Here is an 18,197-nt window from a genome sequence, read left to right as displayed (position 1 = left end):
CACAGTCCATTGCAGGCCATGCTAGTACAGACTGGGCCCCTGCAAACCAAGTGCGGGCCTTGGAAGTCACTGGATCTGCAGCAGTGGCTGCTTCTGGAGCTCTCAGCCCACAGGTGGTCAAACAACAGGGGTCTCTTTGCGACTTTTTTTTTACTTTATTTTTCTTGAGGTTTTTTTCTGTCAACAGACAAACATATTCTTTCACAACGTGACTAATATGGAAATATGTTTTTCATGACTACACATGTATAACCTATTTCAAACTGCCTGCTGTCTCAATGGGGGGGGGTGGGGAGGGAGGGAGAGAATTTGGAATTCAAAATTTTAAAAACGAATGTTACAAACTTTTTATATGTAATTGGGGAAAAATAAAATACTGAAAAAAATATTAAAATTTAAAAAAAGGTAATATGTGTTCTAAAATCTCTATTGTATACAAGGAAGAAATGCAATGTGACATAGTAGAGAGGTTGGCCTTGTATTCTAGTCCTGGCTATAGGACTTTGCCCAAGTTACTTCAGAGTCTTAGGCACGTCTCTTAAAATGGTAAGTTACAGGCCTGTGATCCAGATTTTTTGAAAATGTCATCAGTATTCCCTTTTTGAATATAAGCCAAACTGTACTTAAAATATTGTAACCAGACTGTAACCAGCTAATTGGAGCAGCAGATAGAGCACTGAGCTTGGAGTCACGAACACTCATCCTCCCGAGTACAAATCCAGCCTCAGACACTGACTATGGGCAAGTCATTTAACTGTTTGCCTCAGTTCCTCATCTTTAAAATGAGCTAGAGAAGGACGTGCGAACCACTCCAGTATCTTTGCCAAGAAAGCCCCAAGGAGGGTCACCATAGAGCAATGACAGAAACATCCTTCAGTGTCCTTTCCTCAAAGACAAATTTCAAAAGACAAATCACAAGACTCATAGCATGAAACTGAGTTTAGCTTATTTAGAAAAGCCTACCAACACTAGCAAAAGTTTTTAAAACATGTAGCACTTAAAATCATGAAAATATGTGGAAAACACTCAGCAGTCTTACCTCTGAAAAATCATTCATTTCTGCTTTTCGCACAGCAGATTCTGCCATCCAATTCTTCAGCACATATCTAGGATTGACACCTAAATAAGATAAACAGCCTTAACTTACTTAATGAGTTTACTAAGAAACAAGATGTTATTTCTTCATCCCTAAAGTCTGAGGACCTTACGGACTGTCAATGTTTTCAAAGAAGGAAAAATTAATAGCATAATTCAAAAAATTTTTCAAAAAGATTTAAATAATGAATATTTCATCATGTAAATAGTTCTATCAGAATAAACTATTAATAGTCACTATTTCAAAACAAAAAAATTCATCTACGTGAGGAGCTTCTTCCTGGTATAGACAAGGGCAGACACAACTTGTCCGTCATTTATAGTCTCCAGGGTGGTAACTGGGGCACTGAAAGTTTGGGTGACTTGCCAACGGTCACAAACTAAGACAAGTCAGGAGCAGGGCTTAATCACAAGTCTTCCTGACTCTTAGGCAAGCCCTCCATACACCCTGTTGCCTGACCAAAGTTAAATTCTTAAGTTTTGCTTAGAGTGCCCCAATTTCAATGTATGCTATCACCATAGCTTCTCTTATCTTTAAAATTATCTGAATTGAGACTATGTAATAGTTTCAACCAGGTGTCTACCCTGAGAAAAAAGTACTTTTATCATGCTGTAGCTGGTACACAAAAACAGCACTACTTACTTACTATCAATATGACATTTATTCTGAGTTGTTTTTCAGTAATGGTGATAAATTTTTTGCAAAGAAAGCCCACATTAATTCAACAAGCATAAGCACCCTTTTAACCATGACACACAGTTTGCATCATGATTGGGAAGGCACAGACCATAAGCCAAAAAAAAAAAAGAAAAAGAACAAAGCTAACAAGATGATTCAATCCATGACCCTGGCTTATGCTGTAGTATGAACTCTAATTAGCAGAGGTACTCAGCCAAAAGTCAAAGTTGGAACATATGAAGGACTCAAACAAAACACAGAGTTAAGGAAATTCTTTCTTGTAAATTAAAACCTAATTTTTTTCATTCTTCAGGAACATCCCGTCCTTTAATAACTGCAATTGATGTTCCCTGATTCTTTAGAAAGCTGGGAGAAGCAACAAATTGGAGGACACCAAGCCAGTACTGAAAGCAAGACAAAAAACAAACTATAGCTTGCCTTCCCTTATCCCCCACTGCTGCCTCTTCCTGCATTTGCCAAATTCCGCCCCCAAAAAAAACTATGCCTAAAAACTTCCTAAGCTCTAATATTACGGAGAATTCTAAAAATTGGGATAAAAGGATTGCAGTTATCAATAAAGTTATGAGCTCCTTTAGCACAAGATAGCTTAAAACAGATTATTTGAACCATCATATTGAAAAGAATTCTGGAAATATCTTTTGAGAAACTAAATAGCAAAGGACAAAATGTGAAATTTCTTTCTGCAACATATCCAAAAAACACAACTTACATCTTTTTTTGGTGGCATTTCTAATTTTGATGCTGTGCTTTGGAAGCTGTTAATAAAACAGCAAATGCAGAATTAGCAAGGGAATTTTTAAAATGCTCCCTTATGCCAAAAAGCAAGTTGGAACAGATTTTAATCTGCTTTTTCTATATGACTAATAGAAAACAAAACCTACAAAATCAGTATAGTGTGTGTATCTCAGCTGGTAGAGATCTAGCTCAAACCTAGGAAAAGTTTTGTCTATTATCAAGTGGTTTAAGGTAGCACAATGTGATAGTAGTCTGTCCTTTTGAAAGATTCCAGTATTTCTATTTGCCTGTAATCATTTTCACCCCAAAAAACTTCACGGTGAAATATATTTAATCCTGATCAAACAGAATACCCTCCTATGAAGGACACTGTGAAAGATTTAACAGTTAAAATAAAAGACCCTTTTCTTACCATGGGAGCTTACAGAGAGGCTTTTTAGATAAACACAGTGCACCAAAGCAAACTGTAGGGAGCATTCCAAGGACAACCTACAAATTGTGGTGCAGGATATACCAGGTGAGAGATCGAAGAGCGTCCTATGGCCATTAGCCATGCTACTGCTGCTTCCTGACGCCCTAAATGCAGCCTGCATAAAAATTAAACACTCCTGTGATTCTCCTTCCAAAGGTCTGATGTACTACCACAGATAGTCTTACTTTAAAAAGAAAAAACGCATTTGCCATATGAATATAGCCTGAATGATGAGAATTACATTTTTGAGTTTTTATGTTAATGGTCAACTTTGTTTTTATCATAAATGCATTTATTTTCTTGGCTAAACAATTTTGCTACATTTTTCTAAAATTTTCTGGGAAATTACCTTTGTATCTCAAGTTTATGATTCCCACCTGGGAATAGTGTGGAGATCTCTCACTTCTCTGGCTCGTTGCCTTTTACCAAAGTGGAACTCGGTAAGTTCAGTATCTGGCAATCCTCTGTGAATAGCCAAGAGTTCCCCTTACAAACACTCAGGCTCACAGGAATTCCAAACATCCAACAGTCTTATTCACAGTATGAAGTCTTAAACTGAATTACATCTAAATCCATAATCATCACCCCAACTTCAATCATGTACCATATAGAGACTAGAGATGGATACACGCATAACACACACACACACACAGACACACCTCTTAAACATAACTGTACTCTTAAGGCAGCATGGCCCAGTGTGGAAAGAGCTATCTCCGAACAATGAGGACCCGGGTTCAAGTCCTACCTCTGATACATACTGACCATGTGACCCTGGGCTACTCCCTCCCCCTCTCAATGCTCTAGGAAACTCTAAGCCTACAAATGGCAGAGAAGATGCCAGCCTGCCCTGACAGAGGAAGCGCCTCCTCAGAAGTTCCCTATACCAGTGAGATCACAGGTTCAGTCTTCTATTCAGGAAACCTAACTACCCTGTGGTCAGGACCAACCAAGGGCATAGGCCAAGGTTTACTCCCTTACTAGGTGCTTCATATCTTGCTTCTCTTTTGCTAACAGGTTCACTACTCTTCTTTGTGGGATAGGTCCTGGGAATTCTTCTCAGGTCACTGTTCCTAGCTCTGCTTCATAGCTCGGTGCTGTTAGCTTTGCTAGAAGATGGCACTAGTTACCTCCTCTTCCAAGAACCAGCTCAAGCAGCTGTACCATAAAGCCAAAGTAACTGCACACAGCTGTGATGGCAGGGTGGAGTCCCTCCACTTAACCCTTCTCCATTTCTATGTCTCGGTCTCACAACCCTATTCTCCAGAGAAAGGGCCTCTTGCTTTTCTTGGTCCGATCAAATGAGTTTGTTTTCCAATTCACACTGGCTCATGATCACTTCAGAGCTGTTTAGCTCCTTCCTCCCTTAGTACTTGCATGGTTCACCCCTAACTTGAGCTGGCCTTTCCCATTGGGTCTTTGCATTCAGAAAGGAATTCCTTCTCTCTTTCATTTATTTTTCTGTCTCCAGTCTTCCTTAGAGGGGAGAGTATGTTATGTAAATTGCCCTTGGCTACTTCTCAAAAACCTTCAAATAGGAAAGTGGGAAAGACTTGGAAGATCATCACGGTCACTTCTGTGCCTGCATGGGGAGAAGGGCAGTCTTACCTTGAAAGTCAAAATGAAAGTCCTACGTGTGTGTGTGTGTGTGTGTGTGTGTGTGTGTGTGTGTGTGTATGTGTGTGTACAGTTAATTGAAAAGAACATGTGTTTTACACAAAATAGACGGGATGACTTATTTTGGGGTCAATAACTGCATTTTGCTTAGTGTTTGAGAGGCACTGTGGTTGTAGCATATAGAGAATGGGTCTCAGCATCAAAAAGAGATGAATTTAATTCTTATGCCATAGATATTTACTGGCATTATGACCATGGGAAAGTCACTTATCCTCTATAAGCCTCAGTCTTTTCCTCCATAAAATGGAGATGATACCTGTAGCACCTAGCTCAAATGATACAATATTTGTCAAGTGCTTTGCAAACTTTGCAAACTTTCTAAGTTATATGTAAATACTAGTTATTATTAGCATTATTGTTATTTTTTTTTGTCAAGAGACACCCTGTTTTCCAGAGCTAAGGCCCAGCAAGCAAGCTGTGCCCTGAGCTTGGCATAACAACAATCCTTTGTACTTTCCCTCTGGATGATCTCACCCTCTGGCAAAATCACATAATTATTGTATTGCTTTGCCCAGCACCTGAGTTCTCTGAGCTCCAACATGTACCCATGTTCCACTCATGAAATCCTGCTATGAATCAAACTTGTCACATTGTTGCTATTACCCCTCATTGTTAAGGCTACAACTCACTGCACAACCATCAGTGTAAGTATTGAGATCTCCCCATACTGTCTTGGGCCCCCCCCCACCAGGAGCGAGGCCTCAGCATATGTGTCTAGATCCCGCCTTGCTTACAAGCCATTTCCCTCACTTTGAAATTAAGCTTCTGTTTGATTCCTGACTCCTCTGTCTCTGGCCAGCTCTGTTCAGCTCAGGCTACCCACAGATTAGAGGCCAGTTCAGTCCGGTTGACATTTTACATGGACAAAATTTAAAGTATAGAAAAGACCATTCATCACCTACCAATATTTATAGCCATAAATGCTATATCACTAGTAATATTATCTTTGAATAAGAAATAAAAAATAAATACTAAAGAACAAATCTTACTTATCATCATCAAACATATCATGTAATATGCTGATTAAGTGCTGATGTGTTGAGTATTATGGAAAGTTAATAAGAAATGGTCACTGCCTTTATTTTCAGTTTGCTTCTTTAAATTCATGGTTTTCATTAATAGGCATTATTCTGATTTAAATTCTGTTCAATTCAACAAGCGTTTTTGTTATTAAGTACCTACTCTGTGCCAGTTACTATAGATACAAAATACCACCAACGACACAGCCCCCTCCTGAAAGAAGCAAGTTTGGTCTTTTGTTCACTGAAATAGCATATCCTGAGATCAAGTTCTATAGAATGCTGAATAAAAATCAAACATGAATTAAGAGTATGACTTCCAGCCAAAATGGCTACCAGAAAAAATGCTGACTGCCCAGCTCCCATATACCTACTCCAGCAAAAACCTAAAGTTCTTATGAAACTGACAATGGTTACAAAATCCAATGAGAAATTACAATAACTTTTGCTCCAGAACTGCATGACAATAATTAGCCAGAAGCAAAAGGGTAATAGTAATAGCAAAGAAGGTCACCAGCAAAGTCTGTGACAACACAGGTACAAGCCAGCTGCCTCCTAGTGCAACCAGGGATGAGTTAGAATCTGAGGGCAATTAGAGTGGATAGTTCCTAAAAGAAACCCTAGGTTGACAGAAGCCAGGCCTTGTAAGTCCCAGATAGTGGCAGCAACCAACCACCATAGCATGACAGTGCTCAGCCTGAGACAGACCAGGCACCCAGGACTCTGATATCCCTAGTACTTGTTCTGTGGTGCCCCAGAAGCCCTGAAGATCTGGCCTTCTAAAACTCAAAAATCTAGGGCAGCTTAACCCCAACAGGTGGAAATCAGTCCAAGCACCCAGATGACCTAGGGCAAAACTACCCAAGGCTGATCATACAGTAAAGAACAATGCTTCATCCTGAGACATTCAGGAACTAAGGCTGAGAGAGGAGTCAACCAAAGACATTAAGCAAACAACAATTAAAGCTTTAAATTGCTACTATTAAAACAGCAAGAAAACTTTTAGGACATCTTATATAAAAACCATTCTAGATCTATAGATTCCCCCAAAAGGAGAGAGTGTTTACATAACAATATAATCAGAGTCTCAAGAGGGAAAAGTGGATTTTCCACTAGGATGTCAATGAAGAAGAAATGAAGCAACAGATTTTTAAAAGAGAAAAAAAAAAGACTCCGGAGAAAAGAACTGAAAGGAAAACAAATAAATTAGAAGAAAAATTGTCAACCTTACGCAATTAATGGACTCCCTAGAAACTAGAGGAGAACTAACAGAAATCAGTAACTCCATGAGATACCAAAAATTGAAAGAAATAAAACAAGAAAATGTAAGATACCTGATATGAATACAACTGACATAGACAACAGATCAAGGAGACAAGATTTAAGAATCACTGGACTTCCTGAAAAGCATGATTTGAAAGACGACACCAAAAAAAAAGTCTGGGCACTATATTTAAAGAAATCATAAACTAAAATTGTCCAGATCTTCTAGAATCAGAGGGCAAAGTGAAGACAGAAAGAATATAACAATCACCTCCCAAATGTCACTGAGAAATTCCTGAGCTCTCACTTCAAAGAAAAAAATACTGCAAGGATACAGAAAGAAGCAGTTTGAGTACCAAGGAGCCATAGTCAAGATTATACAAGACCTGGCAGTTTCTACCATAAATGACAGGGTATCTTGATTACAATATTCCAAAAGCATACAACATAGGCTTTCCCTTAGAATCGTTTACCTATGGTCTATATTTTGTTACTGTTCCACATTTCTGAAAATGGAGAAAACCATGATATACACAAGATACACAATCAAGATTACAACCAAGAATAATTTTCCCTGAAAAGCTGAGTATAATTCCACCAGGGGTAGAGGGGTGGAGAAGGGCCTATAATGAAATAGGGAATTTTCAAAGATTTCTAATTAAAAGGCCAAAGCTGAGTAGAAACTTTGAGATGCAAACACAAAAGTCAAAAGAAATCTAGGAAGGTAAATTTATTTGAGTAGATGGAAGGGCATGTATGATGATCTTCAAAGAGTAAAGAAAAAAGAAAAACAGAGGTTCTGATGGTGGACTTGTTCTTTTCTGAGAGTTCAAAAAGGGGGAAGGAAAGGAATATAAAAGGAATACAGTAATATATAAAGGAGGAAGGAGGAGAAGGAACTCCCTAGTTTTCATAATTGAGGTGTATAAGAAGAATATACCAAAATGGAAGAAGAGGTAAGGAGTGTGGACATCAGCTAAACAGTTTAGTGTTGAAATACATCAATCTCAACAGGGTAGCATGTAGGGGCTAGAAGGAGGGGCTAAGAGAAATGATAATATTGGGGAGGAAATAGTGGCAAGCAAAACCAAACTTCCTGATCCTGAAGAGGGAATGAAAAGGGAAAAAAAATCTAAAAAGACCTAGAATCTAAGGGTATTCCTCTCAATTTAAGAATGGCTAAACAAATTGTGGTCTAGGGAAGTAATGGAATATCACTGGCTCATAAGAAATGACAAAAGAGACCATTCTAGAGCATTCTGTGTGGTATGAACCGATACAGAGTAAAGCGAGCAGGACCAGGAGGACAATTTATATGAGGTCTGTAACAACATTATAAAGAAAAATAGCAGGTCAGCAAGGTGGTGTAGTGGATAGAGTTCTGGCACTGGAATCAGGAGGACCTGAGTTCAAATCCGGCCTCAGACATTTGATACTTACTAGCTGTGTGACCCTGGGCAAGCCACTTAACCCTGACTGCCTCACCAAAAAAAAAAAAAAAAAAAGAATGAAAGAAAAAGAAAAATAGCTTTGAAAAAGACTTAAAAACTGATCAATGCAATGATCAATCATATCTCCAGAGGATCTATGATAAAGTATGTTACCCACGTCCTAACAAAGGTAATGGACTCAAGGTGCAGAAAAAGACATACACTTTTTGTGTATTTGTTTTGCTTAATATGCTTATTTTTTCTTCAATTTTTAATTGGGTAGGTTTTGAAGTGATAACAGTAGTGATTCTAAGAAAGACAGAGAAAAAGAGAGCCATCGCAATATATTTTTTTAAATGTAGAGAAGAAAATAGAAGGAAGTTCAGAAGAAAGCACAGATAAGCAGGACAGTTTTCAAGGTAATAAATACATGAAATTTGTCACATTTTTTTAAGCAATCAGTATGCTATGGAGATTGATGGTTTCACATACAATCCTCTTGTCTTCTGCTTTGAAAATCTCTTTTTGGGGCCATTTTAAATTCAGAATAAAAAAAGAATTAAAAAAGAAGCAAACAGTACAACATTTGCATGTCATCAGTACTTTCTTCACAATCTCACAAGAATTCAAAAATCCATTTTCCATTTACAATTACAAGTGAGTAATGGGGTACCAGTTTTTATCATGACTGCTCTCAAAGTGAAATTGAATATTAAAGAGACTGGATCAAGATTCCAACCCTGGAAGGCTAGATCCTTTCTTATTCCTGGAAGTGAGAGAGACAGTAGGATGGTTCAGTATTTCTACAACCCAGAGTAAATATAGTGGTCCTAGCCCAATCCTAGTTCACCTCTAATCCAGTAGACCATGGAAGGATTTAATGACTTTGAACCCAAACACAAAGATTTGTGGATCAGGTACGACCTAACACCAGCTGCTTCAGTTAAGAACACTTATTCCTTCACAATTTTATGGGCCCCATAGCTGGGCCAGAATTTTGTCAGCCTCCAGAAATGGAAGAGTGGCAAGCCACACAGGCTTTCCCTTAGGGATCATTTACCTATGGTCACTTTTTCTGTCACTGTTCCACATCCTGAGAATGGGGAAGCCGTGAAGTAGTTTGGTCCAGGCACCAATGACCTTGATCCATCTGAGTTCCTCCACTCAAACGATCCCTATAACTGGCATATCAGATTCTAAGAAGTTGTAGAATTTGAAATGTTCCCAGTTTTTATTATGAAATGAACAAACATTCCAATCTAATGAATATAGTGCAGAATAAATTTTAATTAGGAAGTTAAAATCTTGACAGCCTTCAAATATTCAAATGACTAGAGGATCAAAACTAAATAATTTCAAAATAAAAACACTTGGGTCTCCTAGGAAACCATATTAATATTTTATGAATATGAGCACCTAATTTTTAAAATAGTTACAACTTTCCTCATCCACTGCCCCTTCAGTAGGGACACTGCTTTGGGAATAATTTATACATAAGAAATCACATACGAACTTATTAAAAAGAAGGAAGTATGCCTTGAAATAACTTTAAAATAAGGTGATGAAATAGAGACATGCCACATAATCCTTATTCTAACACATATATATATACATATATATATACACATATATATATTTAAATTCATTCTAGTTAAACGAATACTCAGTTCCTTTATAACCATTTTCATATTAAAACTTCTGTTGCTTGAAAATATTTTTCAAAGCTGACTAAATATATCAATTGACTCACTTGTCATTCTTTTTCTTCTTCTGGAATCTGAGTCATTCATGTTACTAAATATAAATATATAAAAGGAAAAATTAATCACCAACTATGTCTCTTTATTTGTATATATTATTTTTCATTTGTCAAAAAGTTTTATTGATGTTTTATTTTTACACTATAGACATTTACAGATTACTCCCATTTTGTGAGGTCTCTGGTAATAAAATAAAGCAGTTAAGTCAACTAAAAACAGTAACTTCATTTGAAAGTGAATGCAGGGCAGCTAGGTGGCACAGTAGATACAGCACCAGCCCTGGAATCAGGAAGACCTGAGTGCAAATGTGGTCTCAGAAACTTGCTAGCTGTGTGACCCTGGGCAAGTCACTTGACCCTGACTGTCTCCAAAAAAAAAAAAAAGAAAGAAAGAAAAAAAGTGAATGCAACATTCTACTTCTGTAGCAACCCTCCCCTAACCCCCCACTCTATTTTTTAAAATTAATAGCATGGTTTATTACTGTTCCTCTGCATTCATAAATGTATTATATTGATGAATTATATTTATCATTGTTCTATCTTTCAAAGCTGTTTTTACAGTATCATTATTGTGTAAATTGTCCTCCTGGTTCTGTTCATTTCATTTTTCATCAGTTTATAAAAATCCTCAGAATTGTTCATCTTTATAATATGGATATTATGTTATAGTATAAATTATTCTGTTTCTGCTTACTTCAGTGCATCAGTTCATATGAATTTTTCATGTCTTTTAAAAATCTATTTCCTCATTTCTTATAGCACAACAGTATTCCACCTCAATCATATACCACAATTTATGCAGCCAGTTGCTAATTTTATGCATCCCCTTATTTTCCATCTTTTGCCAATACAAAATAATTATTTTATAAAAATATTTAATAATAATAAATATTTTTATGCATATAGGAACTTTTCCTCTCTCTGACAGTGCAATAGATAAGAGTTCTGGACATGGCACTGGAAAGATCTGAATTCAAATCTGGCCTCATACATTTACTAGCTGCGTGACCTTGGGCAAATCATTCAACCTTGGTTTGCCTCAGTTTCCTCATCTGTAAAATGGAGATAATAATAGCACCTATCTCTCAGGGTTGCTGTGAGGATTAAATGAGGTAATATTTGTAAAAATCACTTAGCACGGTGCCTGGCACACAGTAGGCACTATATAAATACTTATTCCTGTCCCCTTCCCCCTTTCTTTACTTTCTTTTGAGTATAATCCTAGCAGAGGTATAGCAGGGTAAAAAGGGCACGCATGCACTGGTTAGTAACTTCTTGTGGGTAATTCCAAATTGCTTTCCAGAATGGTTGTACCAGTTCACAGGTGTACCAATTGTGCATCAATTTGCCTGTTCTACAACAGTTGCTACAATATTTAACTTTTTTCTTTTTTGTTATCTTTGCCTCGCTGATGGTTGTGAGGTACAATCTCAGAATAGGTTTAGTGTGCATTTCTCTCATTAGTAGTGTTTCAAAGCATTTTTTCACATGGCTAGAGATAGCCTGGATTTCCTCTCTCAAGGTTCTCAAGAACCTTCTGTTCATACCCTTAAATCATTTATCAATTAGGAAATGGTTTTTTTTCTTATAAGTTTGAATCAGTTCTCTACTTATCTTGGAAATGAGAACTTTTTCAGAGAAATTTGCTGCAAAGATTTTTTTTCTCCAGTCAATTATTTCCCTTTTAATCTTAGCTTTATTAGATTTCTGTAAGGAAAAAAAATTAATTTTATGCAATTAAGGTTATCTATTTTTTTCTTCTGTGATCCTCTCTATTCCTTATTTGGTTATGAACTTTTCTCCTACCCATAGATCTAATAGATTAGTAATGTTTCTCTAATTTATGATGTGACCTTTTATATCTGAGTCACATACATATTTGGAGCTTTAACTTAATATAAGATCTGAGATGTTGGCTTAAATCTAATTTCTCCCATACTGCTGTCCAATTTTCCCAGCAGTTTTTGTCAAATAGTAAATCCTTATCCCAGTACACAGGGTCACTGTTTATTAACTACTTGTAAATTAGATACATAATCTTCTGTATGTTATGCATTTAATAAGTTACACTGATTGATATATTTTTAAATGATTACCAAATTGTTTTAATTTCCTTAAAACAATATATGGTATATATGTATATATAAAACAATACATATGATGTATGTATACATATATATCATATATATACATAAACAAGAGTTACAATTATGTGTAATGACAATAAACTAGAAGCCTTTTCAATAAATTCAAGGGTGCAATAAGGATCTCCCCTGTCACCACTTCTATTTGACACAGTAATAGAAATGCTGGTTTTAGCAGTAAGACAATAAAAAAATTGAAGAAATAATCAAAGGAAAAGAAGAAACAAAATTATCACTTTTGTAGATAATATTACGGTCTACTTAAGAACCCTAAAATTCAACAAAAAATTAATTAAATTAATAACTTCACAAGCTTGCTTCACAAAGCATTTCTAGGTAATATCAATTAAAAACTCTGCAGGAAAAGAGAGAGAAAAATTTCAAGATAAACACAAAAACTTTTAAATACAACTATAAACAATTGGTTACAGAAATAAAGACCTAAATAACTGTAAAAATATTAATTGTTCAGGAGTAGGACGAGCCACTATAATAAAAATGACAATACTACCTAAGTTAATTTACTTATTCAATCCCACCCCAAATTGTCAAAGCATTACTTTATAAAACTAGAAAAAAATAACAAAAGTCATATGGAGGGGGGAAAAAGGTAAAAAAAACTCAAGGGAAATAATGAAAAGAAATGGGAAGGAAGGGGGCCCAGCAATACCAGATCTCAAATGTGCCTATCCTTCATATTAATGCCATATTTTCACTTTCCTAGATCCCAAATTTCAACATATTTTATTTATGACACCAGAGCAGGAAAAAGTTATGTCAGAAGACAAATCAAGTGAAATTTCTTCATGAGTAAAGCAATGGATAGATGAGATGGATAGATAGTGTCATGAAAATAACAAATATGAACTTAGACTGACTTTGAGAAATAGTGGAGGACAGAAGGGCCTAGAGTGCTATGGTCCATGGGGTTGCAAAGAGTTGCACACAACTAAACCATTGAACAACAAAAGCAATCTAATTCTGGTAGCATAGAGTCCTGGGCCTAGAGTTAGTTCCAATCTGGCTTCAGACAATAGCTGTATGATCCTTGGCATGTCATGTAACTGCTGTATGCCTCAGTTTCCTCATCTGTAAAATAGGGATAATAATAGCACCTAACTTCCAGAGTTGTTGCGAGACTCAAATGAGAAAATAATTGTAAAGCACTTACCATAGCACCTGGCACATAGTGAATGCTATATAAATGTTAGCTATCATCATCATCATCATCATTAGCTATATGCTGTTTGACAAAAGCCCAAGTGTTGTCACAAATAACACAAACAGTAATCCCCTCATTTATTCAGCGTCATCCAAAAGTAAGATATAATGTATGTTTTTTCAGATAACTGACAGTTATATCCTATTAACTATTAAATGTCCTATCTGAATAATTCTGGAAATAAATCTTTCTAAAACATACTTAACATACTTCCCTACCTGATGTATGAAATGCATCAATATCTGTCCAAAGCCCATTGGAATGGAGCTCTCTGCTGGTTGGTGGAGATAAAGGTCCTGCCCTGCATAAGTGGGGGGGTGGAGTTGGTGAGAGGCAAGAGTGTTAGTTCTCCACCAGTCCCCCTCTGGGGACACTTCAAGCCACCCAAGTGAGAATTAGCTTCCAGTTTCGAGAAAGAAGACCAAAGAGGCCAACTTTACTTCAGGTTGCTGAAGGAAAAGACTCCAGGAAGACACGAGAAGAGCGAGTGGTCTTCATCAAGTCCCTATCCCTAATTTGCGACTCCAAAGACTCGGGGCGGGGTTTACCACTGGGCAAGATCCAGGATCCTCTGTCTTGCCTGAGCTGAGTTATCTTGCTCCTAATAGGAGAGCTCCTTCACTCTGTATTGTCTAGTATATGTTCTCTTCTGCATACTTTCTCTGATTTCTGTTTTGCTATAATTTGGATAAATGAGTTTCATGTGTTCAGTGTGGAAGTGGTATTAGGTAGGAAAGGGGTCAAGCTTTGGATATAGAGCTTGGGATTTCCCCTTTCCCCCAAAATGACAAAGCAATCAAAAATCAGAGGAAACCTGATCATATCCCCACCAACCTCCTGCTTCCCCTCCTGGCAGGAATGAAAGTGTCTCTTGGAGAAGGGTTGGGGGAGAAGAGGCTAGAAGTGGCTCTTCTGCTTCCTTCTCGAATACACACAATGACAGGCCCCACCACTGGTGGGTCTCACTACATTTGTGGGGCTCCCACGCCCCTCTACATCCCCTTACACAAAGATTATAATTTTGTCCTTGTGGGTCTCCCTTCACCAGTGTACGTCACAACCCAATCTCTGTTTGACTTAGATGGGAACTCAAGATCATCTTCATTCCACAACTTGGCAATAGGGAAAGACTTAAGACTCACATTCTAATAAACATAAGTCTAGCCTTTTCCTAGTGATTTAGTCACCGCCATGAAACATCAGTTTCTATGCCTCTGTCATGAAGTTTGTAGGGCTGTTTTTCCCTATAATAAATTTTTTTAGCTTGTCTGCTTTTCATAATTTTCCTGCCTTCTCCTCACTATCAAAACCACCTACCACTATCAGCTACCACTTCTACATGTACAACCCTGCCCACCACAGCTACCCCTACCAGAACTTTCATTTCCTCAGCCTCGTTTTGTTGCCTCTAATCTGTTGTGCACTTGGAAACCTGATAATCAATCTCTCAGAATTGTGTCTAAAAATAAAAGTAAACAACCCCTGAATTGAGTTTTAGGAGTTGGCCTATGCTGATGGTATTAGTTTTAACTCATGGATTAGAGCATCTATTTTGACTGTGTAAATGCACTTTTTACTTATTTCCCAGTTCTCAGCTACATTCTCAGATAACTGAAATTGTTGAATTAGTGACCTCTAGATAAATGAAGGGTTACCATAGTAGTTCAAACAATGCAAAGCACTCAAGGGAACAGAAAAAGTTATACTGCTACAAGTATAACGTGTTATAACAATTTTCTAAGATGAATGGATTACCTTACCTCTTCAATCTCAAAAGGTACAGGGTCACCCAGTCAGAAAACAGTTCTTGCCTTGAAAGTGTTTTTAGTGCCCAAAATTCCTAATGAAAATATATTTTCAGATGCTTATAATACTACTTAGTTTTCGTATCATTTCATATTCCCTTCAAACTGCTAATTTATGTTTTTCTATGATACTAAATGCCTCTGACACATTTTCACCTGGTGTCCTATTAGCACCTCAAACTCAGCATACACAAAATTTAGATCATAATCTATTCCCCCAAATTACTACTTTTCATTACCCAACCACCCTAAGCTCTTTGAGGGTAGAAACTACCTTTTACCTCTTTTTGTATCATCAGTGCTTAGCACAGTGCCAGCACTTTGTGCTTAATCAGTGTTTACTGATTGACTGACTGATTGATTCTATGATCCCAACTCAAGTGCTATCAATTCCATAAATTCTTCCCTGATTTTGCTTAGATGAACATCACTTATCCCCCTGGTGACCTTGCCTACCACTTTGTGCCTCCTCAATGCATTTTCACTTTCTAGCTGGTATTATAGTTTCTTATATATGTCTCATTGCCCCTATTAGGATTAAATTCAATGAGGGCCAGGCCTATGACATACTTTTCTTGGTATTATCTTCTGTATCCAGCATAGTACCTTGCACAATTAATAGTTATTGTTCAATGCCAAGTACTAGAGTGTCCGGGTTATTTGAAAAAGATGCTATTTTGAAATGAATTTAAAAAAAAGGGAAGGAAGATCTCTTTTTGACCATATATCATTCTAAGATTAAATACACAGAAATCCATTTCAGTGGCAGGCTGTGTTTTAAGAAATACAATATACAAAAACCTCAGCCTCCCAAGCAGATGACAAACATTTACTAAGTGTCTACTATGTTCCAGGCATGGTGTTAAGCACTGGGAAATAGACAAAAATGAAAAAGCTCATGTACTCAAAGAACTTACTTTCTACCAGGGGAAACAATATGTAGATCTTTAAATAAATACAAGATACTGGGGAGGAATAAAAGAGGGAACTTGAAGTCAAGAACCTGGAGGTGGCATTTGAGCTGCTAACCTTCAAAGGAGGCTAGTGATTCTGAGAGGCAGAGATGAGGCAGGGGACAACCTGTGCAGATCACTTTAATCAGCAATTTGGTTGTTTTCATACAAAGGAATGAAAACTTATAGAAAACAAAGAATGGACTCAAACTTCCTATTCATTATCAAATTTTTACATATAAATTCATTGAACTACTGATAGTCACAGACTCTTCTGGACTACTGAGCCTCTCAGAGCACTCCAAAAAAAATTTGGAAAGAATTTTTTCTCTCAAGTCTAAACAAATTACAGATTTCAGGTAACTACCAGATTGTAAAATATAGCTGGGATAAGGAAGACAAATTACAAAATGTTTTTTCTACTATTTAAAATTCACAAGATTTCTTAACTATTCTTCCATCATAGAAACAGATAGGAATGAACTGAAAATGAACATGATTCTATAGCAAAGATGTTTTCTGATCCAGCTTCATTCCCCAAAAGTACCAAGACTTTAAAGAAAATCAGCATTATCTTTTTTCTTTTAAAGGTGTTAATCAAGTGTTTTATAATCAAAGGTTTATTCATACAAATGCTATTGGTGATAGTAACCGTCAAGATAAATCTCAGAATACAAATTTTATGTAGTTTCTTAGCTTACTGAATCTGAATAAATATTCCAGTGGTCTTGATGGTCCCAGCAACCTGTCCCTAATCTGTCCCTGGGTTTGTCTTCCTCCCCAGACTTGGGAATGCCATACCTTTTTTCAACAACAGTAATGGTAAAGGGGAGAACCTACCTTTTACCCTTCTTAGGGCCATGAGGATACCTCCATTTAAGGATTGGCTAGGCACTGGGAAGCAGTTAATTGTCACTACCTTTAGCATCCAGAAATCAGGTCAAGAAAAAAAATATTCCTGCCAATATTTGGGAATGAAAGTAGGTATGGTCATAAGATCCCAGCCCTTACCCTAGGAGCTAGAAGAGGCCAGTGAGGGAGTCTGTGACTTACTTTTCATCTGATGCCCTACAGAAGGTAAGAGTCTATGAAATATACTTGGGAAAGAAGAAATAAAGGAATCCACTAGTGAGAACCTGAAGGAAAGATTTTTTTTTAAATCTCCTAGTACAGAGAGTATCCCAGAATTTAGATTCATAGTAGGACTTCCTAAATGCTGGGAGCAGATTGGGATCAAGAGTAGAGTATACAGCCTATCGTGTAAATTCCAGGCACAGAGTACATCCAATCAGAGTAAGAAAAATAATTCTCTTGAGGAGTAAAGGATTGGGAAATTTAGAAGAAAGAAGCTAAAGAGGTTTATAGTTAAATTTTAAAAACAGTGGGGTCCATAGGTGAGTGATGTTCCTAAAGGAATATAGAGCTAGACTTTGGTGTGGTTTTTATCATCTAATCATTCCCCAATCCTTCTTTTTTCCTTTCTTTATCATTTCTTTTCTACTAATTTTCTCCTAAGACCCTGAATTCAAATCATGGTACAGCAGATATCTGGGCAGGAAGATGACACTAACAATAACCAAAAAGGAGACTTGGTAGGTTTTAAATGTCTGGTCTACATTCCTGTAAACTTTATTTTACAAAAAAATACAAGAATTTTTTCCCACTTATATGACATTAATTCAATGCACAGATAGCACTGAAATCAAAAGACAATAAATATTCCTAAAATGGAATTAAGAAAAGTGAAATATTACACATTAATACCTCAGGAACATTGAAGTCCTTTAGCTGGGCCTGAGTTATCTCACTGAGCTCCCGAAATGTCATTGTAAAGTCAGCTTTTGTCTCTTCCATGAGCTAATAAAAATAATTACATTTCTATCAATCTCTATCCACTTTTTTCTTCCATATCCATAGATCAAG

At 36.8% G+C, this 18,197-nt stretch overlaps 1 protein-coding gene across 1 annotated transcript in view; it reads right to left on the bottom strand.

Annotated features, from left to right (window-relative positions):
- Positions 1 to 18,197, bottom strand: part of SELENOO (selenoprotein O) — a 50,546-nt gene that overhangs the window by 1,576 nt on the left and 30,773 nt on the right. The window contains exons 18-21 of the mRNA XM_027841569.1: positions 18,039 to 18,131; positions 15,277 to 15,356; positions 10,142 to 10,185; positions 1,040 to 1,119 (exon numbers count right to left, since the gene is read on the bottom strand). Of these exons, the coding sequence (XP_027697370.1) occupies positions 1,040 to 1,119; positions 10,142 to 10,185; positions 15,277 to 15,356; positions 18,039 to 18,131 (297 nt within the window). The remainder of the gene's footprint in view (positions 1 to 1,039; positions 1,120 to 10,141; positions 10,186 to 15,276; positions 15,357 to 18,038; positions 18,132 to 18,197) is intronic.

Source organism: Vombatus ursinus, unplaced genomic scaffold, assembly GCF_900497805.2.
Source record: "Vombatus ursinus unplaced genomic scaffold, bare-nosed wombat genome assembly UNPS02014861.1, whole genome shotgun sequence".
Classification (NCBI taxonomy): Eukaryota; Metazoa; Chordata; class Mammalia; order Diprotodontia; family Vombatidae; genus Vombatus; species Vombatus ursinus.
Note: the sequence above shows the minus strand (reverse complement) of the source record. Positions and strands in the feature narration are given on the sequence as shown.